Source organism: Physella acuta, unplaced genomic scaffold, assembly GCF_028476545.2.
Source record: "Physella acuta isolate Inbredline_101_S28 unplaced genomic scaffold, ASM2847654v3 ptg001698l, whole genome shotgun sequence".
Lineage (NCBI taxonomy): Eukaryota > Metazoa > Mollusca > Gastropoda > Physidae > Physella > Physella acuta.
In genome coordinates, this window is record NW_026733211.1 from 382,531 (window position 1) to 408,898 (window position 26,368).

The following is a 26,368-nucleotide window of genomic DNA, read 5'->3' on the forward strand; positions in this document are numbered from 1 at the left end:
TTATATTTTTTTATAATGCTATCATTTTTAAAGAAATAAATATACACATTTATTTCAAAATTTAAAAAATTATCATTTATATTCAATGTGTGAGTGAGAGTGCATGTTGGCTTTGTTTTCGTCAAATAGCAGCGTTATGTTCGAAAATTATTATCGTTGATAAGATTTTGATGCTTTTAGACAAATGTTACCTCCCTTTCGGGTATTAAAAAAATAAGAGCGATTATCTCCCTTGGTACATAGTTGTAGAAACTCGTCTAAATGTAGCCTACGTTAGTTATAAAGAGCAGTTTTATTTCTTTTTTTAAATGAACGATACTTTTAAGTGGGACTAGTGACGAAACATGAACAAGTGTGCGTGTAGCCTACTGGATATATTTTATGATTTCAGTTCTGCACCATGGACGGATGGTGTGGTCTGAGCCGTGACCATTTAGAACTGGTTGGACTTAATGACGTAACAGATTCGTGCCAACGCAACGAACTCGAGACTTCTGTGAGGAGGGGGGGGGGGGGTCAGTAATGAAGCGCTGGACCACACCCTCCCAAACAACCTAAAAAACTTAGTGTTGGGTGTGCCAACGGATGTTTCTGTGTGCGATTTTCTACCGACATTCCAGCATTGTTTGAATAGCAAGGGTTGTCTAATATCCACAGTACGTTAGTATATATACATATATATATATATATATATATATATATATATATATATATATATATATATATATATATATATATATATATATATATATATACATATATATACATATATATATACATATATATACATATATATACATATATATATATATATATATATATATATATATATATATATATATATATATATATATATATACATATATATATATAAAATATATGTGTGTGTGTGTGTGTAATTTATATTTTTTTTTAACAAACAAACAGGGACAATTAGATAAAGGGAGACTGGGACGGCGTTGTCTAATGATAAACCACACGAATTGTAAACCCAAAGCCATAGTTCGGCTACCGGACCATCGGTTTGATGGGATTTGTTATCAAGGGACAGCAATCTATCAAACAGAGAAAACTAATGTTAGAATTGTTAAACATAGGCCTACTATTAAATAAAAAACATTACAAATTTGAAAGTCAACATTATCAAAAACAAATATTATTGTTGAGTTTCTGGGTAAAAAAGAATTTCGCCTTCCCGCGTTGAACACTATACGTCCAAAAAGTGGGCTTGTCTGCTTCCGGTTCCGCCCGCCATCTTGAAATTGTAAACCCGCTAATCATAAATTGGTGTGTATTGTTTACAGACGAAGAGTAAGGGATGGCAAAGTTTGGTTAACTCGACATGGTAATTGGTCGGGTCGAGGCTGAGAGCTAGAAGGCTTGAAGCAAGGCTGATTAGCGTCAAACCCGGGGGGGGGGGGGTCTAGAATCTATCACGTGGCTAACAAAATTTTGCCTCTATTTTTATGGGGTACTTTTCTTAAGCTGTACTATGTATATGTGTGTTGGGGGGGGGTCTAGAATCTATCACGTTGCTAACAAAACTTTACCCCTATTTTATGGGGTACTTTTCTTAAGCTATGTATATGTGTGTTGGGGGGGGGGATCTACAATCTATCAAGTTGTTGACAAAACGTTGCTCCTATTTTATGGGGTACTTTTCTTAAGCTGTACTATGTATGTGTGTGTGGGGGGGGGGGGGGAGGAGGTGGGGGGGAGGATAAAAATGAAGGCATCATTTGTTGCGCTAGACAGAGATCACGTTTTAGGCCTAAATACTTGATATTTGATATCTAGACATGTAGACGGTTTGTGGAACAGATCACAAAACAGCCGTGTTTGAGACTATGAAACAGTCGTGTGTGAGACTATGAAACAGTCGTGTGTGAGACTATGAAACAGTCGTGTTTGAGACTATGAAACTGTCGTGTTTGAGACTGAAACAGCCGTGTATGAGACTGTGAAACAGCCGTGTATGAGAAAAATATGTATCGTTACATTACCGCTATTACTGTGGACGGAATAGTCTAGCGGTAGAAAGCGTTCATTGTTTTTGGTTGTACTGTGTGTATATTTTGTTCGTTTTGTTTGGTTTCGAGTGATAAATTGTTTTGTTTTATCGGCCTACATTGTGCGTTTGTTCTTACTTCTTCAGAGCACTACTTTCACTTTATTTTACGTCATAGCGAAGAAATGACATACAGCTAGTATGTATATATATATATATATATATATATATATATATATATATATATATATATATATATATATATATATATATATATATGTGTGTGTGTGTGTGTGTGTGTGTGAGTGTGCGTGTGTGTGTGCGTGCGTGCGTGCGTGCGTGCGCGCGCGTGTGTGTGTGTGTGTGTGTGTGTGAGATGATGCTGGCTACGCCACTGCTAATATTGCTTGATTTTTTAAAAATGTATATCAATATTTCTTATTAGGAATATGCCCCTATTAATGTTGATCTATTAATTATTTCTTTGAGTTCGAATTCCTCGACATCTACGCTATTTATTGACATAGGCTTACTCATATTTCAACAAAAAATATAACGTCACTCGATCAAATTATTTTTTTAATGATACATTGAAATATAGACTTAAAATAACAAAACGTAAAAAACAATTCCACTTTCGCTAGAAGATCTGCAGAGTTTAGATTCTGTTCAAGCTATCTTGTCAATGATTGGCCAGTTCGATAATGTTAAATTTAACCAAGCGGAAATGTTCTATTTAAAATAAAAATAGAAAAGGAACTTCCCGACTCAGAACGGAAGGCTATGCACAGCTAACGCAATCAGCACTGAGGAGATTGGTGTCATATTTGATTAGAGTGTTGTTTGGGGTTCGAGATTATTCAATTAGAACTGTGTCACTTGTGGGAGTGAGGTCAGTAAATAGAAAAGCCAAAGCTATGTCTAGTTTTCGATTGGGTGAAAGGTAAATGTATTCACTTTTTAAATCATGGGTTCAAGCGGATGAACCCGTACTCAGTTTTTTGTGCTAAGGAAACCTCGACAGTGTAGATAGGTGAATCCTTAATGTTCTCGATGTAGATAGGTGAATCCTTAATGTTCTTAGTGCACGTAGGAGAAACTTTAATGTTCTTAGTGTAGGTAGGTGAACTTTTAATGTTTTTAACCCCCCACCCCCCTTCCCCTATCACACACCGTCACAAAATTAAGGACCCGCCCTCCCCCCTAGGGGTCATCCATAAATGACGTCACACTCGTAGGGGGGAGGGGGGTCCGTAATTTTGTGACGATGTGTGATGAGGGGGAGGGGGGGGGGTCAGATGTTGCGACGTCACATTTTTGCATTATAAAAAAGCAATATTAGAAAACGAATTTTAGACGTTATTTCGCGTTTTAGATAACTGTTTTAATAAATTGTAATAGTTTAGACAAGATTTTGGAAAAATATCAATGTTTTAAAAAAAATTCAACTGCAATTTTGAGGGGGGTTGTAGGTTGAGGTGTGACGTCATTTTAGGGGGGGGTCTGGCGTTTTGTGACGAAGTGTGACGGAGGGGAGGGGGGGAGGTAAAAATCGTCAAAAAAAGCGTGACGTCATTTATGGATGACCCCCTACGAGTGTGACGTCATTTAATGACGAACCCTAAATGTGTGTAGATGCTGTGAACCCTAGATGTTCTCAGTGTAGATAGGTGAACCCTCGTGATTGCTGAGCCGACAAGTCTCGAGTTCAATCCCTTGGTCAGTTGAGGCTCGATAGCCGGAGACAGCAACCCATTCAACAACTGCTGCCTTGTAGTTTGTTCTGGGGTGGACAAAGGCTGTGGAAGCAAATCGAAAAAAGAAAAGAAGGCTGAAATCAAGGTCTATGGTCTATATATTGCATCGCAAGTTGACGCGTAATATACGTAATCCTGTCCATAATTACAAAATTAAGAAATTAAGAACGAAGAAGAACAGTGTTAATGTGTGCGTCATATTCTTACTTTCTATACGCTTAACCCCAACTATAACATCAGAAGCGAAGCATCCCTTTCCGGTCAAACTATCAATATTGCGCCCCCCCCCCCCACACACATTTACATATAGTCATTCACTTTGGCAAATAGCGCCCCCTTTCAATTTGATAAACTCGCGGGCGCTCTTTACCAGATGCTGTCCCTTAACAGTTTATTATTTGGTGTCACCCAATCGATGCAGAAGACAACATTCTATTCGCTTAACTTCCACTGTGTATAATTCAGTAATGCGGCACAGAATTAACTTTTTTTTTTCAACTCTATTGGGTGTCCGCTAAGGGTCGACATTTGGGGGGGGGGCAGCCCCGCCCTCCCTCCCCTAGTTACGCCTCTGCATAAGATCGGTCTATCCGTATTACGTTTCAGGTGATCCACTTTTTCTCCCTCTCCCCCACCCATCACAATAAGTCATCTACCGCTACGCCTCTGCATCTAGTTGTGCCATATTTTATATGTTCACGATATTCTGTTTTCCAAACATGTTATAGAACTCTGCCTTTCCAATTGTTTACGCTTCTGTAACTCTGTTAGCCCTGGTTGAGATGGTAGCCTACAGGCATTCTTAAAATAGCCTTTCCCTCCCCCCCCCCCCCCCCCCCAAACACAATGTTCATATTGTGAACGCAAGACTGGTACAAGTTCTGCAAATACACTGGTCTAGATAAATCGAAATGAAAATTGGATTTGTGCCCTAAGTAAGTATATATTGTAATATGTTCTGATTATGAATAAGGTGTTGGTGTTTTTTTAATGGTCACAGTAGGATTTGTACCCTCGGTATGTATATCATAATATGTTCTGAGTATGAATAAGGTGTTGGGGTATTTAGAAGGTCACCGTAGGATTTGTACCCTAGGTATGTATATCATAATATGTTCTGAGTATGAATGAGGTGTTGGAGTGTTTTGATGGTCACAGTTGTTACGGGTCGGTTGTAGGTTAGATAGAAATAGGCTAGAATAGTCTAAAACTTAGGGGAGAGTGCGTGTGTGAGTTGAGTTTACCCTAGAGTATTGTTAACCCAGGTGCGTTGATGTATTGTTACCCCAAGGTCGAATGCGGTATAAAAGCTGGAGTGAACGGTTGTCAGCGGTTAGTTTGTAGCGGTTAGGGCGAGGACCACTCTGCTATGTGAAGAATTGAGTCCAAATAAAAGTATACTATATGTGTTACGAATCGTTGTTGAGTTGAATTGAACCCAAACAACAGTAAATGTAACTTATAGGCCCCTACATTTAAAATTATCGTGTGTGGTGCTAATTATAGAGCTGACAATGATTAATTCACATATAGTTTACTCGTTACGTTTTGTTTATGTTTTAGACTTCAGTATAGGGAAATGTTTACCATGAAGGCTTTAGGGTGATGCTTATGATTTAAGTAACGGTTTAGATAAGAGTAAGGTCTTGAGTACGGGTCAGCAGTGGCGTAGCGAGGTCGGGTGTCACCCGGTGCGGCACTTAATGGTGTCACCCCCCCCCCCCCCCAGAGGCGTAGCGACCCTTCCCGGGGACAAACTTTCAAGTTTTCGATTTGCACCCCCCCCCCTCAAGTTTTTCTCTATATATTTTGCTATTTTTTGCCTTGGTGTCACCCCCCTAAATGATGTCACCCGGTGCGGTCCGCACCCCCACCCCCCCCCCTCGCTACGCCCCTGCGGGTTAGCATAATGTGGAAGAGTAAAGGTCAAATAAGGGTGGGTCAGAAGCGTAGCGACACCTCCCGGCGCCCGGGGACAAATTTTCAATTTTGCCCCCCCCCCCCCCCATAATTTTTTATGTTTATAATTCAAAAATGCAGCTCAAATGAGCTTTTAATTTTTTTTCAACCCGTTTTGACGCCTCTAGGGTCGGCGCCCTGGGACAAATGTACCCACCCGCCTCCCTTCACTACGCCTCTGGAGTGGGTTAATGTGTTTAAAGGTTAAGGTTATGAATTGAATAGGAATTTATGAAATTTTCGAAGTAGGTTTCGGGTTGGAATTAGTTTTACAATCGAGGTTTAATAGCATACGTGGAAGATGGGGGACGGGAGGAATAGAGCGCTAGTTGCTACCTCCTAGCTCGGTTGCTAACCGAGAGATAAAGACACCCCAATTAGGACCAAGTTGGGGAGAGTAAAAATATTAAGTTGGCCGGTCATGCTGCTAATCACATACATCATCACCTCTTTTCCCGTTTGTGCCAAAGACACATGGGGGCAGATGAAGTAGAGTTGATCTGTTTCATTGACCTCGGCATACAATGGGATACTGTGGTCAGCACTATGCTTAGTCACATAGTTTCCCTAACTTTAGTTAGATACCCATCACAGCTGTTGGAACCGGGATTCGAACTTGAGACATTCGGGTTAGCGGTATTGTGCGCTACCGCTAGATGACCACACACACACACCGCCCCACTTTGTAACTCTCTTGTCTTTTTGTTTTCCTACAGATCCAATGTCTATTTGGTTATCTGTGTTTTAATGTTTGAATATGTGCCATATGATTTCGTCTATTTCACCAGAAATGTTTAGTTGTTAAAGCACTTAACTAAAGTACTCAAAGAATATATTGACGATGATTATTTCATTAAATGCCCTTGTTCTATGTAAACGTTCACAAAATGTCGATTGTCTAAATAAATGTCCATATTCTGCCTATAAATGTCCATACTCCGCATGGGTCTACCTGTGGCAAATGTCCATCATCCAGAGAATGTCCATGCTCCGCAGCAAATGTCGTTCATACTCAGTACTACGTGCGCCAATAACGAGGCCCTAAAATAAAGCGGCAATCTTTCATGCGATAATTTGTGAGCACCCATTGATTGCAGGGGGAACAAAGCCTGTACAATACGTGATGGCTGGGTCGTTAGAGTTTAGCCGCACGCTAAGAAGTGCCCCCGGGTTAACTGCGAAGGGTATGTGGGGGGGGGGGGATTTTGTGTGTACCCCCCCCCCTCCCCTAACTCACCCCTCCACATCCCACTCGTAAACCCAGCAGCAACAATTTAAACCTTGAATTAGTTCCGTCACCGCCTTCTTGATGAATGACCGTTACTTGTAGCCTCGCTAACGTCAATACATCCTACGTCACGCGTTGCGTCACGCTAGTTCGTACTCTGTGTTCTACGTCATCGGCAGACGGTAGAGTATTACGTCATGAATACGCCCTAAAATAATCCTAGCATTGTTCCAGATACATGTACATATGGCCAGTATAAAAAACAAAAAATGTATGTCCACTTTTAGTTGATGCAATGTACATTTGTAATAACACTTAGTACTCTATTGTAATGAGTCGGGATACTGTAATAAAGTCATTTGTTTATTTGTTTAATCTTCTTACATAATTCTTTACACTATTTTTAAAATTCGGGATCGTTAATTATACACTCATTTTTTAATTTCATTTTTCGGTTTAGTTTTTGTTTGTTTATAAAGCGTTTTTCTTCTATGGAGTCCATGCTATGTAGATCTAGACTACTTGCAAATTGTAAAGGCTAGTATTGAGTGTCGTTTGATTGTATGGAAAAACAATCCATGAACATTGCAGTTATTTTAACAGGCCACACTATAGCTGGATGACCACATTGGTGACATCCTGTGTCTATCACATCACTATTTGTCACTACGCATAATCCATAGCTTGGTTACAATCTATCCAAAAGTTAGCTCAACAAACTCTGTTAATTATCTACGCCGCAAGCTCTACATTCAAAATATTTCTTCTTTCTCGCTTTTATGGGGTGTTTCATCCCTTTAGTCCACCCCCCTGCAACCGAAGCAAAGTATCTTTTGAAGACGCACTTAAAATTACGACTTCTTCTTTCATGTTTGTAATACACAATAGGCGATTTCCTCCAAAACAGACGAGTACCCACGTCAACATGTTATGAGCCAAACGACAAGTTGATTTTTTCTTCGGCCTGGCCTGCTTTTCGCTCTGATTCAGAGGCGTAGCGACCCTTCCCGGCGCCCGGGGACAAACTTTCAATTTGGCGCCCCCCTCGGGAACAAACCTTCGATTTTCAATTTGCACCCACCCCCCCCCCCCTCATACTTTCCATTTGCACCCCTCAAACTTTCCATTTGCAACCCCCCCCCCCCCCCAATATATTTTTTATATTTATAATGCAAAGCTGCACCTAAAATGAGATTTTAATTTGTTTTTCCAACCCATTTTGGCTGCCCCTAAGGTCGACGCCCGAGGACATATGTACCCCCCCCTGCCCCCCCCCCCCCCCCACTTCGCTACGCCTCTGCTCTGATTTGCTTCCAAAGCCTCTGTCTACCCAAGAACAAGCAGCAAGGCAGTCATAGTTTGAATTCAGATTTTCTAAATCTCCTAAATGGGTTGCTATCCCTAGCGATTAAGCCTTGTTGGGCCCGGGTTCGAACTCAGGACTTTAGAAGTTAGCAACCATGATCTCTTCCACCCGACCACGCCGTCCCCACACTAACACACAAGAACAAATTTAACAACTGAGGAAAATTTATCATGTGAAAGTGAAAATTGTTTCAAAAAACCGCAATAGCTAGTCTAGACCAATGAAGTCGTTTACTAGCGTGTTAAATATTCCACTAGTCCAAATAACTGAAACCCGTAGTGTTTACTTTTAATTAATTTCTGTAAAGAGCATCTACCATGAAAATAAATACAACATATATACTTTTGGATCTAAAAACTAACATTGCTGCAATAAACACGGACAGTTATTTCCATATACATTGACATATCTGCGCATCGATGGTAATATCAGCCACAGCTACGTCTACTCGAGTTTTCTTATCGTGTGTATCTCGGGAATTGGTCGAACCCCACGGCGCTGCGGTGTATGGGGTATTTAAAACCTGTTACAATTCTCCCCGCAGGTCATACGTTAAGGAGATAACCAAAATCTAGGATAAACATTGTCTAGATCGATTAGGAAGAGGGGGGGGGGGGAAATCGATATCGTTTAATGCATGTACAGATATTATCCCAATTCCTGTTTTTACTGCTCTTATATCTGTATTTTCTATGATAAACTAACACATACACTCGAAGGCATAATATCGCCCAATGACTAATGTGAATATTTAACTATTTATTGAACAAAGTTTTTTTTACTCCACGCTATTACATCACGGATACAGATTTTAAAAAATGCTAATATTTGCTCGATTTCATTATCGTATTGGCATTAAGGGGTTAAAAAAACAAATATTTAGCAACTTGTGAATCGTAATTGGCGCTTTTTTGTATTTCTATGAAATCGTTCCCAATGGAAAATGATGATTGGCTGAACATTTTGGGTTCTTCTTTAAATACATTTTTGATTACCTTTTTAAAATTTCACTATGTTTATCGACGCACACACACACACACACGCGCACGCACACACACATATATTATGTATTTATTTATTTATGTATTTATATATTTGCAAAATAATATGCAAATATATTTATATATCTATGATGTGTGTGTGGTAATGCCTTAATCTTACAAAATGGTTATTACGAAGTGTATTTAAACTCTCCTGACATGATATCATGTTTTGTTTCAAAGAGATTTAAACTCGAAAATTCCTGTCAATAAAATGCACACTATAAACAGTTGTAATCCTTTTAACTGTGTTTCACTCATTTTTTTAATGTTTCAAAATAAAGTGTTGCTGTAATTCTTTTACATGTGCTACTGTAATCCTTTTAAGCGAGCCTTTAAGTTATACTTTTTAGTGGGTTATATTAAAATTTTTACCAGTGGGTAAAGTGGTACTTTTAAGGTTACGTTGATTTTTTTCAAGTGATTTACGTTGACCAATTGACCATTTAAAATAAGTTAAGTCAACATACTATAACTCAATCAGCCTGAGCTCAGTTATAAATTAATATTTTGTCGTTTTTTATCGAAACTTCCTTACATAGATTATGAACATCGTTTTTTTTTCAAGATCCTGCCGAATTTTTTTCAATGTATTCCATGGTCATAGGTGGTTCTTTCACAATATGCATTGTTTAGATTAAATCTATACAAATATTTTTAGCTTGTGTTGTTTTTTAATCTGTTAAATTATTTTAAATCAAAAACAGAAACATGTTGTATTTTGTGTAGCAGGCAACATTTCATTGTTTTGATTAAAACAAAAAACAAAAACAAACAAAACAGGAAGTGGGTTCTTACATGCACACACATACTTTCGAAACTCGACAAAAATTCGCTTTTTGGTGTTTTGTAGGTTAAAAGTCATTCTTCTATTACAACAAAAAATAAAGCTTTAAAAAGACAATAAAATGAATCGTAAAATGATTATCCATAACACGTTCTCTTGTAACATCTCTTTCTGTTTTATTGGTATAATTTGAGTTCAAAAGCATTCTAAAAGATTTAAAATGGTTGATGAAAATATTAAACACTCTAATAGTCAAAACATAACGATTTCAATATTTGAAAAACAAATCTGTCAGCACTCAGTATTAAGCCAGTACTTACTCAGCCAATAGTTTTATGCATTTACAAAAAGTGTTGAAATTTCAAATTCTTTGATGACATTATACAGACTTATTGGAAATATCCAATTCAAAAATTGATTTTGGCTTTTATTTTTATAGAAGAGGATGATCCGATTTTATTTATTGCTTTATAATCAGCTGTTGTGTAATAAAGAAAAAAAAAACCTTTTTAAAAGGTTCTAAGTCACACAGCATTACCGCGAATGTTCGCAACTGTGTAGGCGTGTTTTATAATTTTAAAAATAGTGTAGTACATCTTGTATTTGTTTTTTCATTGATAAACTTGATTTATTTACTATAAGCTAGCTGGAGAAGGCGGGGATGGAAATATATCCTCTAAGCAAATTAAAACTGAAATTATAGGATCACAACATGGGGTTGGTAGAGAGGTTAAAGGTCGCTAAGTGATGGGTCACTGAGCTTTCCAATCGTTTCCATAGATATTTTTCTGGTGTAATATTTACTTAATTAAGTTACTATAGCGATGTATTTGAGGATAGTAATAATTGTGTAAACTAAGCAATCTTTTTAAAAAGATGAAATAATTTTTGTTACGTTGCTATAGAAAACGTGTTAACATGAGAATATTCCATTTTGTTTGTAGCTTTCTTGGGATGCTTTAAAGTATCAATAAACGTAGAATATGCACTGGCATTTGTTATTTAAAAAATCGAGACTTAAATCTTTTGAAGGAAGATGTTTAAATACACAGTCCTGTTTTACAACGTGACTAAATTGTCAATACAAATCAAATGATTTCCCCAGAAATGCATGTTGTTGTTGTTGTTTTTAAATACACAGCAGGGTGGATTTATTAACTGTTTACATTAACCAAGTCTACAAGGAAATAAAATAATTCTTCAAGTTACATTCATATACACATTTTATTACTAAAATTCTTTTAAATACTTCCAAAATTTTCAGCATAAATTTAAGTTATCTTCAATGTTCAAAGTTTAGAAAGAAAATTGCAGTATTTGTCCGTATTTCAATGACGCACTAGACCCACTTCCACTTCTTTACCAACCCCACCCATGTTCTCAAGTTATTCCGATGAGCGTTTTCCCAGCCTTAGCATATGCATTGGTCGTTTGCCCAATCTCAGCATATGCACCTGTCGTTTGCCCAGGCGAAGCATATGCATGGGTCGTTTCGACAATTGTTCGTCGTCATCGGACTCGTCAAAATCGTCTTCGTCTCTTTTGCCCAGGCGCAGCATATGCATGGGTCGTTTCGATAACTGTTCATCGTCGGAGGATTCTTCAAAATCGTCGTCTTCTCTCTTGCCTAATCTCAGCATATGCATGGGGCGTTTGCCTAATCTCAGCATATGCATGGGGCGCTTTCCTAATCTCAGCATATGCATGGGGCGTTTTCCTAACCTCAGCATATGCATGGGGCGTTTCGCGACGTCTTGCTCAGATTCCAACGCCTCGTCGTCGCTTTGGTCTCTCTTCCCCAGCCTCAGCATATGCATGGGGCGTTTGCTCAAGGACCGCTTGTCATTATCGGCAGCTCCGCCCACATCCCGCTTCCCGAGCCGGAGCATGTGCATGGGGCGTTTCCCCAGCTGCAGTGCCTGCTCCTCGTCCAGCTGGTCATCCATGGGGAACAGGAAGTCCAGGTTGTTGTCGAAAGCATCGTCCAGCAGGTCGTTGTGGTACGACAGTAAAGACTCGTTCGGTGTCGCCTCCTCGGTGTAGCCTATGGAAGACAGAAAAAAGTTCGATTTATTTCAAGTACATTAAATTGTTTAGTAAGAGGTTGATTAAATATTTTAAAAGACTCGCGTTTGTGGCGCCTCTTCGGTATGCCTAGGAAAGAAAGAAAATATTTGTTTATTTCAAATACAACACGTTATTTCTGTATCGGGAAGATTTTAAAATATTTGAAAGACATGTAGGTTCGCCGTCTCAGTGTAACCTATGGAAAACAGAAAATATTTCTATTTATTTCAAATACAATATTGTTGTTGTTTTCTCGGGAAATTAAAATATTTAAAAAGGCTCGTTGGAATCGCCTAAACGGTATTGCTTATGTAAGATAAAAAAAAATAAGACCAGTTATTTTAAAGCAAAACAAGCATTGTTAAATGATTTTTTTTTCAAAAAACGCATTTTTTGGTGGGGTTTTCCCGAGTAGCCACTGGTAGAAACACAAAAATCGATTTAAAAAAATAGCTAAACAGGCATATTTTTTCGAATGAATTACTTATTATGTAACATTTGATACATGGATCTTTGGTGTTGCTTACGGGAAAAAATATTATACATAAAACAATATATATATTTAATATAACGGAATTATTTTAAAAGATGTCTGCTTCATGAGCAAAAATTATGACTATATTAAATTCATGATGTATACTTTTTAAAAATAAATTTTGGTTGTGTTAATTGATTTCTATCGCTTATGGCGTTAATTTGAATCTAAGGCTCAAAAGATCCCTTTCCATTTGCTTTCCCATACTAGTTGACCATACTTTAATACACACACTTTTAAAGAAGAAATAATTTAAAACGGCGTCGCTTTCATCAAATAGGTAAAAACTTTTCTGTTAAATGACGCTGAAACCATAGATGAAAAATTGTTTCCGAAAAGTAAAGTAAGACACTTTGCGTCATTTATAAAGATCCATAATCTAAACGTAAAGTTTGTTTTATAATCAGCAGTAGATGGTAAAACGCATAGTTAGCTTGCTCCCTGATTAACAAATAGGCCACCGATTAGGGTTTTTTTTTTTAACAATCCGATCCAGTGCCAGAATATTTCATAGCAAAAAAATATTTGACAAAACTTTTAGTTAATCTTAACAAATAAAAATTGCCAAGCTGTTTTTAAAATTAACAATGCACATAACAAAAAACATTTTACTCTATGGAAAAATTAGAAGTCTTTAATATAACTGACGGAGGAATTCAGTAAGTGTTAGCGCTTCTACAAAAAACGTTGGCTGGAAGGGAAACATACAGGCCACTTCAGCCACACAAAGCAGGAACGAGAAGAAAAATGATCGCATTACATTGCTGGGGCTTCTCCCCTAGTTCTCTGAGTGACGGGGGAAGCCGTTAGGTTCAGCTGCATTCAGCCTCGTTGTCACATCGAGTTTCTGTCTTCAGCCCTGATGTCAGGGCGGGACTGGTGGCCCACCACTGCCCTCAACACCCCCCCCCTTCAAACATCCCGGACATGTGTTTGTTTAGGGCTGGTTGTGTAGTGTGTAGATGTTTAATTGATTTTCAACTTTTTTCATATATATATATATATATATATATATATATATATATATATATATATATATATATATATATATATATATATATATATATATACATATATATGTACATATATATATATATATATATATATATATATATATATATATATATATATATATATATATATATATTTATTTATTTATTTATTTGTGTGTGTGTGTGCTACTGAAGCAGCAATGTAAGCAAAACATAACCAAAACATATTTATCTTATCGAAACACTAAGTAGTGATGATTTCATCTGTACCAAAATTGACATTTTTTTTACAAATTGCCTTTTCATTTTTACTATGAATTTTTCTAAAATAAAAATCGGACATTAGTATGTTGATAATAGAATCATTATATGCACATACGTTTTCGCGAGCACATGCTATGTGAGAAAATATAACCTTTTGATAGTCATAAAATTATCACTTGTTTAAAAAGTATATATTTTATCAATGATTTTTTTCTTAAAGCCGCGATGAACGTATATTAAATAAAAGATCATAATTTAATGAAGCTACTTCAGTATCTTTTGAAGCTTTGATTTTAATGCGAAAAATTGAAACATAAAAATAACTGATTTAAACCATATTAATAGATTTTTTTTTCATATAAAAATTATGTAACCGTAATTTGTCTTTTATGGTTTTCTTCACTTTACTAACAAATTAAATTCCCCTCTGACTAAAAAAAACATTTAAACATTTTTTAAAATATTTAAAAACTGTTCGTAATGCCCCTCCCTCCCCTCCCCCCCCCCCCCCTCCCCTCCACACCACACAAAATATCAAGCTTTTTTGGTCACTTTACAGTGATCATAAAATAATTTTAAAAAAATAAATTCCTTTAAAATTGTTACTCAATTAATTATTTCCTCTTTAGTAAGTTTATAAACATTAAGTGTACGCGATTAACACTCACATTTTTTATTTTTCAACAATGTCCAGTTTCAAGGGAGTACAGTCTGACCATGTCGGCATTAAGGTTAAATTTATATAAAATGTCCTCGTCCAATAAAATTACAGTAAATAACTTTTCCAGCCGCCACACTCCTATTAAAAAAATTATTTATTTCAAAATGTTTTATTTTGAATTTATTTAAGTTGAGGGAAACAGTTTGAATAAAAATTATGAATTTTGCGCTTTGATTAATCGATGTCACATTGTTCACATTGGGATGATAATCCAGAAAAATTTTCTGATTTAAATTGTTTCGTTTTTTAATGCGTTTTTGTTTTTAATTTACATTGTAGAAGATGACAAGCGATTTATCCAATAAGAATGTTTCTTAGCCTGTTTTATATTGTTTTTTTTTTAAATAAAATTAAAGTTTCCAAATTTCACATTGTTAGTAATAATTTTCGTTAATCAAGAATGGTTTATCTAAAAAAAATATTCAATTTGAGTGGAAATAATTGGAAATAAATTACTATTTTTTTAAAAATAAAGTAACTAGTGTCAAACAGTTGAAAGAACGGCGAGTTATAAAAGAATTAAGTTTGGACTCAAACTTCTACAGTTAATCCGCCGTGGAGTAATCATAAAGTAAAATTATTGCAAACGTTTTCATGCTGACGTAAACGTTAAATCTAAAAACAATAATTAATTGGTTTATTTTATAATATTTACACAATCGAACTTCGATTGGCGAATTATAAATTACGTTTCGACCCAAGAGATTTTACAGTACTGTATAGCACGATTATCGATTTCTCAAATTCATCTCGAACTTCAATGCCGTTTTCATGAAGTCGATAGAACAATTATATTTTTATGTGCTCTCTCAGTCGGAAAAAATTGTAGTTAGCAGTATAAAAATAATTTTGTTTAATCCACATATTTTGGACTGAAAAAGATTATTTATAATTATTGATTTAATTTTTTTTTTAAATTCATTGATCCTGTTGTGTGTGACGGAAAATTTAGACGTTTTACGCTTTGGTGGGTAAATCAATTAGGGATCAAACACATCTCTCCCACCCATTCGGGTGTAAAATTGTCTTTTTGAAGTTGAATAACAAAATAGGAGTCGCATACAGACCGGAAGTCAGAGAACAAGCGATGATTACAGAAAATTCGACCAATCGCGAGCCTCGATGTAGAAAGAGAGTTCCTGAAACCTATCAAAATTAATTGTACGTAGGATCGCTGTATTGCCGGTCTTGAGTTTAAAAAAAAAACTTTAGTCGGTAAAATAAAAGAATAAAATCGGTAGTTTTATTTTAAACTTCTAAACAATTACCTTTATTTGATTAGTTTTTAAATAATAAGTGTAGCCTACTTTTAAAGTAATAATTGTACACACACACACACAAATATATATATATATATATATATATATATATATATATATATATATATATATATATATATATACACACAATTTTTATTTTTAGGCAAAAAACCTCCCAAAATGACGATTGTAGCGGTACGACCAGCATGTTTATCTTATAAACTACGGTATTTATAACACGGTATTCATGACAATATTGGCACTATTGGCTACCCTCCAAACTACCGTATTCATGACAATATTGGCACACTTGACTACCCTCCAAACTACCGTATTTATGACAATATTGGCACACTCGACTACCCTCCAAACTACCGTATTCATGACAATATTGGCACACTCGACTAGCCTCCAAACTACCGTATTCATGACAATATTGGCACACTTCACTAGCCTCCAAACTACCGTATTCATGACAATATTGGCACACTTCACTAGCCTCCAAACTACCGTATTCATGACAATATTGGCACACTTCACTAGCCTCCAAACTACCGTATTCATGACAATATTGGCACTGTTGACTCTAACAAGTTACTGTGAGACAGCATTTCCTCACGACTGTTTGCGTCTGGTTCTTTGAGTCAACAGCGAAGCCGTTTAGCGAGGGTGTACACAGGAGGCAAATGGACATGGGGGGGGGAGGGGGAGGAGGGTGATGCGGGGATGTTTTTGTAAAGTTAAGTATTCAGTGACCGATTTATAATAACCCAATGGTAAATATGAATTTTATGGGTTGTTTTTTTTTTTAAATTGCGTGGTGTTTTAGGTTCGATTATTTTCAACAATGAAGAAAGAGATAGCCAATGAGAAAAAAAAAATGTCATCAAATCAAATATAATCTATTGAAAGGGAATTGGAATACTTCAGAGAGAGTATTGATGGTGACAGCAAGATGATGAAAAATGTCATATATATAATGTATATATTTGCTTGTATATAAAGGGTTTATATTATTTCAACACCCCCATGACAGAGTCCTGGCAACGCCGCTGATGTGACATAATCACATATTGACCAATCTATGAGTAGTAGGTAGGAATATAAATACGACATTATATCGCAAAAAAAAAAAAGTTGAAGACACCGGCAAAGAAAGAAATGTCGATTTAATAGTTTATTTGATATGGAAACGCTCGCTGACATAAAAAACACTTTGTGAAAACACTCACACACATTAATATACACTTATACACATACACACATACACACATGCACACATACACGCATGCACACATACACACATACACACATACATACACACATACATACACGCGTACACACATACACACATACACACACATACACACACATACACACATACACACATACACACATACACACATACACACATGCACACATACACACATACACACATACACACATACACACATACACACATACACACATACACACATACACACATACACACATACACACATACACACATACACACATACACACATACACACATACACACATACACACATACACACATACACACATACACACAAAGACAAATACGGAAAGCTCAGACGGACATACATCCTTTTCTTAAAACGTGTCCAGCATCGAGTCCATGCGATCACACTTCGAGTTGTATCCCCCACCCCCACCCCCCACCACCACATCTACCCCTAGCCAGAGAAACGACCTGACCGCCCATCTCTCATTACTACGGCTACACACAATTATGTTCAACAACTTTTTTTTTCTACCTCTCGACTTTGTGAATCCTAAACATTTTTTTTTTCTGGCAATCGCTCAGCACTTTTTACATGCGACTTGGCAGCTAAATGGGGAATACAGGTTTTAAGAAAGCTCGTCTCTTTTGGTTAATTGTTTACGTGATCTTTATCAATATACATATGCATACACATTGATTTACATATATATATATATATATATATATATATATATATATATATATATATATATATATATATATATATATAATTATATATATATAATTATATGAGAATATATGAGTATGTATGTAGAAATAGAAAATTAGCAATCATAAACTGTATAAACAACATTTTTGTATATATTTACACACACACATACACACACACATACATATATATATATATATATATATATATATATATATATATATATATATATATATATATATATATATATATTATACATATATATATATATATATACATATATATATATATATATATATATATATAGGGCCTACAAAGAATAACAACTATTATCCCATTACCAAGACGGGACCTATATGGTAAAGTTTCAAGTAACATGGCTATCGGCCAATTACATTCTAGTCCGAGGCAAGGGGATGAAAATAAGGAACGACGATGTTTGCTGAGAGTAACCTCCCCTGCTGCCCCGAGTGGCGGGATGTTTTACCACGAGAGTGGGTGGTAGATGTTTCGTTATGTCCGATTTAACGATTAACGTGAAAATGGGGGAGGGGGGGGTGAGGTGGGGGGCGTGATGTGGGAGGTTAGGACTTGGAACCAGATCAATGTGACCGGAGTTGTGGAAAGATTGGGAATCTGAGTGTTGAACTAGAGTCAGGCATTTAGCAGGGCTGTGCGCATGTGTGGGACGTGTGGGGGGTCAAATAAAATTTAATTAGCGAGATGGCAAGCTTAAAAGGAAGGATATAAATCTCAAGATATTACGGCCACAGGCGTCTGCAGTGAGGGGTGGGTTAGCTTCACTCCCCCACCCCCACCAGCATCTCACCTGCGATCATTAAACTTCAGTAGTAGCTGATTGTGAAAAAATGTAACCCAACGAGATTAAGAAAATCGTTTTGTTTTAAATTTGAGCACCAATTATTTAAATGTGGCTGGTAGACGTGGTCGAGTCGGTAAAGCTCATGGCCGTAAACCGTAAAGTCCCGAGTTCGAACCCCCGGGCTCGATAGTTAGGGACAGCATCTCATTTAGGGGAGAAAATACCAAAATCAAACAACTGCTGCCTTGTAGTTTGTTCTAAGATCGACAAAGGCTATGGAAGTAAATCCAGAAATAAATCAGGCTGAAATCGGAGTCAACGACCTATACGGCACATAACAAGTTGACACGTCATACTTAATTCTGTGGGAAGAAATTCCGTCCAACATTACAACTAAAAAAGCAATGAAGAAGAAGGAACAATTAAATGTGCAGTTTTAGCTTTAACAAATATCTCTTTAAATATCTAAATATCTAGGTAGTGTTGAACAAAGTGGCCCACACCACCCCACCCCTCACCCCAATGCAAAATATCCTAAGGATGCCCTTGACCTTAGCATGTAATCAGCACGAAGGACTTCAGAAATGCTAAGCCTAACTTAACCAACTTTAAACACTTAATCCGGTCCTAAAGGGGTAAAATTTTCAGTCAAGCTTTTCCTGATGGCCAAACAGATTAAAGGCCCGGCCATCACGCACAATTTAACTCGTGGCGTGGGGGTCAAGCAGTGCAGGCCCGCGGGACGTGTAGGACTGGGTCGTGGTCACGAGAGAATGAAAGGGGGGAAATATCTGATGGTTCCGAATTTAGAATTTAAAGATAGACATGAATAAAGAGACTTAAAAAAAAAGATGGTTCCGAAATTAGAATTTAAACATAGACATGAATAAAGAGACTTTAAAATAAAAAGATGGTTTCGAAATTAGAATTTAAACATAGACATGAATAAAGAGACTTTAAAAAAAAGATGGTTCCGAAATTAGAATTTAAACATAGACATGAATAAAGAGACTTTTAAAAAAGATGGTTCCGAAATTAGAATTTAAACATAGACATGAATAAAGAGACTTTTAAAAAGATGGTTCCGAAATTAGAATTTAAACATAGACATGAATAAAGAGACTTTAAAAAAAAAGATGGTTCCGAAATTAGAATTTAAATATAGAAATGAATAAAGAAACTTTTTAAAAGATGGAAAAGTTTACAACAGTTGATAGTACAAGCCCAAAGTCTCTGCTTGTCTCATGTGTGAAAACGGTTCCATGACTAATGAACCTAAGACTAATGATCTTAAGACTAATGATTTTAAGACTAATGATCTTAAGACTAATGATTTTAAGACTAATGATCTTAAGACTAATGATCTTAAGACTAATGAACTTAAGACTAATGATTTTAAGACTAATGATTTTAAGACTAATGATTTTAAGACTAATGATCTTAAGACTAATGATCTTAAAACTACTGATCTCAGGCAAAATATTCCAGACAAGAAATCTCAATGGCAAAATATCCAAGAAAAAAATCTCAATCACATAATTTCCCTGACAAAAAAGAATCTGAATGACAAAATATCCCAGACAAAAAATCTCAATGGCAAAATATCCAAGAAAAAAAATCTCAATCACAAAATTTCCCTGACAAAAAAATCTCAATGACAAAATATCCCAGACAAAAAAAAATCAATGACAAAATATCCAAGACGAAAAAATCTCAATCACAAAATTTCCCTGACAAAAAAATCTCAATCACAAAATTTCCCTGACAAAAAAAATCTCAATCACAAAATATCCCTGACAAAAAAATCTCAATGACAAAATATCCCAGACAAAAAATCTCAATGACAAAATATATCAGGACAAGAGATGTCGCGGACACAATATCTCATGGGGCCCTCCCCCCCCCCCCCTCACCCCCGCCACACCCATCTTGTATAAAACATTATTCACCAGGGTTATTGGCAGCGTCGTTGGCTAATAGTTAAAACGCACTTGTCTAATTTGCAACTTAACATTTAACCATCGTCTACGTTTCTTTATTTATGTCTATTTAAAATCGAATTTTGTAAAGATCAGTTTTTTCCCCTTACATTCCTCTGTGCTAATCATAGAGACTTGGACAAACTTAAACTGTTCATTCTCTTATGGTTTCTATATTGACAAGAGACGAAATAGTCTCTATGCCTTTATAATATGGCCGACGGAAACAAGCCAAAATACACATACATCAATGATCAACGACTACCCTAGACTTGCTTTAAAGGATAAGCTGCTCAACAATAATAACGGCACGATTTGAGGGCAGAGGGGGGGGGGGGTCTGTTTCGGAAGTGGAGAGGGGGGGTGTTCTTCCATAAACCGGACGACACGCAAAGTTTTTAATCATACAACAGAAGCAACCTTTAACCCCGAGCTATTTTTAGAAGCGACCGAAATGGTTTCAACCCGCCTTGGTTAAGATTAAATGTGACGGTTTGATTGAAAAGCAAATTTATTTTTTAATTACATTCTTTATATTTTCGTGAGGTAATTTAATATAATTAGAACAAGCTTGAACGTCTAGTAATATTAACTACTGGTCACTTTTTAATACATTTCTTCCTGTTTTCATTTCAAACATTCTTCCTGTAATTAAAATCAAAACATTCGTTTTCAGTTTTCGCAATACTGTTATGCTTTTTTTCAATCAAAACTTATTATTTATTGATGGTTTTATTCAAGTCTTGGGTAATTCACTTTTGTCGGTTGTTGTTTTTTTGTGTTTGTTCCGTGTCACAAGTTTCTAATTTTGTGAAGTTTTTCTCTGTGTTTGTTCGTGTCACAGTTTCTAATTTTGTGAAGTTTTTCTCTGTGTATGTTCCGTGTCACAATTTCGTATAATTTTGTGAAGTTTTTCTCTGTGTTTTTTTCCGTGTCATAGTTTCTAATTTTATAAGTTTTTCTCTGTGTTTGTTCCATATCACAGTTTCTAATTTTGTATAAGTTTTTAACTGTATTTGTTTCGTGTCACGGTTTCTAATTATATGAAGTTTTTCTCCTTGTTTGTTCCGTATCACGGTTTCTAATTTTATGAAGTTTTTCTCTGTGTTTGTTCCGTGTCACAGTTTATAATTTTGTGAAGAGATTCGCGTGACGTTGAGGACAAAAGTCAGATGAAAGAATAAATGGTTTAAAAATATTTTTTTTAAATCTTGGGGGGGGGGGGGGGTGACTGAGGTCGTGGTGAGGGGTGGGGCGGTGTTTAGACAGGCGCGCGATGGGAGATTAATCTCTGCTGACGTGTGCCAGGGTGTAAAAAGACGAGTTGACGGACAGTTCGAACAGATAAAACCAACGGGGGGGGGGGGGGGGGGGGGTGAGGACGGTGAAGGAGAGAGGTGGTAGTGGTGGGGGTGCTGAGGTCTGGTTGTGGGTAGATAAGTTAAAACGTTAGTTTATAGCTCTCTTGTCTTGTTTATCGAGGTATGGGAATTGTGTATTTCAAATGAAGATTATCCATAAACCTAGCCATGACCCTAATCTCAATTCAAACCCTAACAGGAGAATTCTCACATTGTCTTCCCCTGCAGGCATTACAATAAGAACCGGTACCTTAATTCCTTACAGCCAGCGGTGATACTAACATTAACTAAATTGAAGCATAAATCTTTGTTTTACTTATTATACACACTACTATTAACCCTAACTCTAACTTTAAAACCGTTCTGTATTTCAAATCTCACTATCTAAGGTTCAGAAGTTTCTTAGTTTATATTTAAAGACACTTTGAAACCCAAACATGAAGACACATCTGATCCCCAACTTAAAGACAGATCGAAACCCCAAGTTAATGACACATGGTACATCTGAACCCAAAATTGAATACACATCCACACCCCAAGTTAAAGACACTTCAAAAAACCCAAGATAAAACATTAAAATCCAAAGTTGAAGACACATATAAACCCCAAGTTAGACAAATCGAAACCCCAATTTGAAGTCACATCTGAGCCCCAAAGTACGACACATCTGAACCCCAAAGTAAGACACATCTGAACCCCAAAGTAAGACACATCTCAACCCCAAAGTAAGACACATCAGAACACCAAAGTAAGACACATCTGCACCCCAAAGTAAGACACACCAGAACCCCAAACTAAGACACATCAGAACCCAAACCTATCACAGACAGCCCCACTCAGCAGACATCATTGACTGAACCAGCAGAAGATGTCTGGTGCCGATGTTCTCCATCATGGCGGTGCTTATAGGCCAGATCTATGTGTGTTTTACCCTCAACGGGAAGCTGGGAAAATATGGCTCGCGTTAGGAAGGGAAAGTGTGTGTCCATTTCTTCTTTCTCTCCTCCATACGGGTGGGAAATTGATATTACATTTGCACACACACACACACACACACACATATATATATATATATATATATATATATATATATATATATATATATATATATAGTGTATCTTTGTTAAAATTGTGTTAAAGAAAATATTAAAGTATCACGGAAACTATTATTCTTTTAAATTGTATTACGGTGATATTTTGTATGTTATTAAAAATAAATACCTGAAGCATATCAAATGAAAAAATAATGTAAATAATATTTTAATTTGATCCTGAACTGTTTTAAAATTAAAAAGAATTTTTTTCTGTAAATAAAATTATAAAAATGGCGAAACAACGATATTATTGTTGAGGGAAAGTGGCGTGGCATGGTCGGACAGTAGTGTGCATGATTGCTGATTCATAAAGTCCCGAGTTCGGATCCCAGACATATGACAGTTAGCTAGGAATAGTAACCGTATTAAAAATCTAAGAAAGAAACGTTAGCTGAAACCAGATTGAACTGGCCAGATGGTGTATAACATGTTGCCATGTAATGCTTAAATGTGATGGATGATATCCACTCCAATATTACATTTAAGAATGAAGACGAAGAAGTCAGAGGATAATTTACACCTAATGCCCCAATCATTCTAAAAATAGCACCGACACACTATCGACTTAACCAATCGTGCGTCATTCCCGACCAGCGACACCCATACCAAAATGGCGGTTGTAGTTTACCCCGAGTTACTCTCCCAAAAGTAAAGTTTATAAAGACTCCCTCCCCGTAAATCAATCCGGGTATCCTGCCCCGCCCAGGGGCCACACGACCTTGAGACTTGCCCCATACGCTCGTAATTTGCTTAAGCTTTCAAACCGTGCAAACAGCCTCAGATTTCTCTCGCTGTGCTTGTCTTCTGTTTGACTCCCTTCTCAAGCTACTCACAGGGATCCACATTGCCCCCCCCCCACCCCTTTCGTAATTCTGTCCTTCCCCACCCCTTTCGTAAATCTCCCCTCCCCCACCCCTTTCGTAATTCCCCCACTCCCACTTTTTTTCTAAAACGCGCTCGCCTATTTCTTCCCGTATTCACTAGCCTGGTTACGTAATTCTACGCTTTCGTCATATCCGTTCCTTAAGTGTATCTGGGAAGTTTAAATTTAGTTCAGGCTGGCTCTGATGGATAGCTACATGATATGACAACTCCTCTGGAAGACTTCTGCTGGCAAATATCCCAGCACATCCAGTAAGAGGGGAACTTACTCTAACATTGTTTTAAATCCACGGGTTTCTATTTTTGGAGTTCTGGAGTTGCCCGTTACACTTAATGGAGGTCTAGCTTTTCTCAGTGAGCGGGGATAACATAGGAGCAAGCGTAAACACAGGTTTGGTAAACAGGTTGTGTTTGATAGAGAGAGGACTAGTAAACCAAATTATGGATACATTTCGAAGATTGGAGGCATACAAGTAGACTAGAGTGCGGTTTAAAAGACAGACCTGAAACAGCACAGGATGGTCAATCTCACGAGTAACTATCGCAAACAGTTGATGTATATGGATATAAAAGATTCCAGTACAAATAAAGTACGAAATCGAAACTAGACCAAATCAAGGAGAAGCAGAGTACGTCATTTTAAGTGTTCTATTTGCCTCTTAGTCTTCCCTGACGAGGTTAGATGAGTTGGGTGTAGTGAGGTAGATAATGTGATCTTTTATAAGCGGGTTTTAAAGCAACCGATGCATGACTAACCACAGTGTCTGATCAGCTCCAATTGAAGTGCACTGACTGTGATTTTGTCAAATCGGTTGTTCAGGGTGAACAATATGAATGGCTTGAAGCAATTGAAGCAATAGAAATGGCATTATGGTTATATAGTTTAAAGCGTTTGTTATTTGTTCATTCTAGAACAAAATACATGGGGTAGAAACATTGTTTTTGGGACACGTTTTATCATAGCTAATTATATATTCATATTTGGACACACGACGGTCGTAAAAGCAGATGAAGTAGAGTTAATCCGTTTTATTTAACCTCGATCGACATATAAAAAGGATAATTTGGTCGTGAACTCGGCATGGGTAATGCTTTTGTGGTTTACGGTCTCCTATCAGAGCCAAGTGACCATCATAGGTATGTTGACCATAGCAACCATTTAGACTTTAGACCATCATAGCTATGTTGACCATAGCAACCATCATAGCTATGTTGACCATAGCAACCATCATAGCTATGTTGACCATAGCAACCATTTAGACTTTAGACCATCATAGCTATGTTGACCATAGCAACCATCATAGCTATGTTGACCATAGCAACCATCATAGCTATGTTGACCATAGCAACCATCATAGCTATGTTGACCATCAGAGGTATGTTGACCATAGCAACCATTTAGACTTTAGACCATCATAGCTATGTTGACCATCACAGCTATTTTGACCATCATAGCTATGTTGACCATAGCAACCATTTAGACTTTAGACCATCATAGCTATGTTGACCATAGCAACCATCAAAGCTATGTTGACCATCACAGCTATTTTGACCATCATAGCTATGTTGACCATAGCAAACATTTAGACTTTAGACCATCATAGCTATGTTGACCATAGCAACCATCATAGCTATGTTGACCATAGCAACCATCATAGCTATGTTGACCATAGCAACCATCACAGCTATTTTGACCATCAGAGGTATGTTGACCATAGCAACCATCATAGCTAAGTTGACCATCATAGCTATGTTGACCATAGCAACCATTTAGACTTTAGACCATCATAGCTATGTTGACCATAGCAACCATTTAGACTTCAGACCATCATAGCTATGTTGACCATAGCAACCATCATAGCTATGTTGACCATAGCAAACATTTAGACTTTAGACCATCATAGCTATGTTGACCATAGCAACCATCATAGCTATGTTGGCAATCACAGCTTTGTTGACCACAACAGCTATGTTGACCGTCATAGCTATGTTGACCATAGCAACCATTTAGACTTCAGACCATCATAGCTATGTTGACCATAGCAACCATTTAGACTTCAGACCATCATAGCTATGTTGACCATAGCAACCATCATAGCTATGTTGACCATAGCAAACATTTAGACTTTAGACCATCATAGCTATGTTGACCATAGCAACCATCATAGCTATGTTGACCATCACAGCTATTTTGACCATCAGAGGTATGTTGACCATAGCAACCATCATAGCTAAGTTGACCATCATAGCTATGTTGACCATAGCAACCATCATAGCTATGTTGACCATAG

The 26,368-nt window shown here is 36.8% G+C and overlaps 1 protein-coding gene across 1 annotated transcript; it reads right to left on the minus strand.

Moving 5' to 3' along the window:
- Window positions 1–10,751: 10,751 nt before the first annotated feature.
- On the minus strand, window positions 10,752–25,847 carry LOC131929951 (myomodulin neuropeptides). Its single transcript, XM_059286335.1, has 3 exons — window positions 25,674–25,847; window positions 24,834–24,915; window positions 10,752–12,189 (listed from the first exon to the last, which is right to left on the minus strand). The coding sequence occupies exons 1-3, from the start codon at window positions 25,845–25,847 to the stop codon at window positions 11,531–11,533; spliced, it is 915 nt and encodes a 304-aa protein (XP_059142318.1). The 3' UTR covers window positions 10,752–11,530.
- Between the last annotated feature and the right edge of the window lie 521 nt (window positions 25,848–26,368).

What these genes read in the sequence shown, in the direction of transcription:
- LOC131929951 (XM_059286335.1), bottom strand. Translation starts at nt 25,847, where the DNA reads ATGGTTGCTATGGTCAACATAGCTATGATGGTCAACTTAGCTATGATG. An exon ending in TGGTCAACATAGCTATGATG is followed by an intron (nt 24,916 to 25,673) that starts GTCTAAAGTCTA and finishes AATTGCTTCAAG; the next exon opens with CCATTCATATTGTTCACCCT. An exon ending in GGAGCTGATCAGACACTGTG is followed by an intron (nt 12,190 to 24,833) that starts GTTAGTCATGCA and finishes TGTCTTCCATAG; the next exon opens with GCTACACCGAGGAGGCGACA.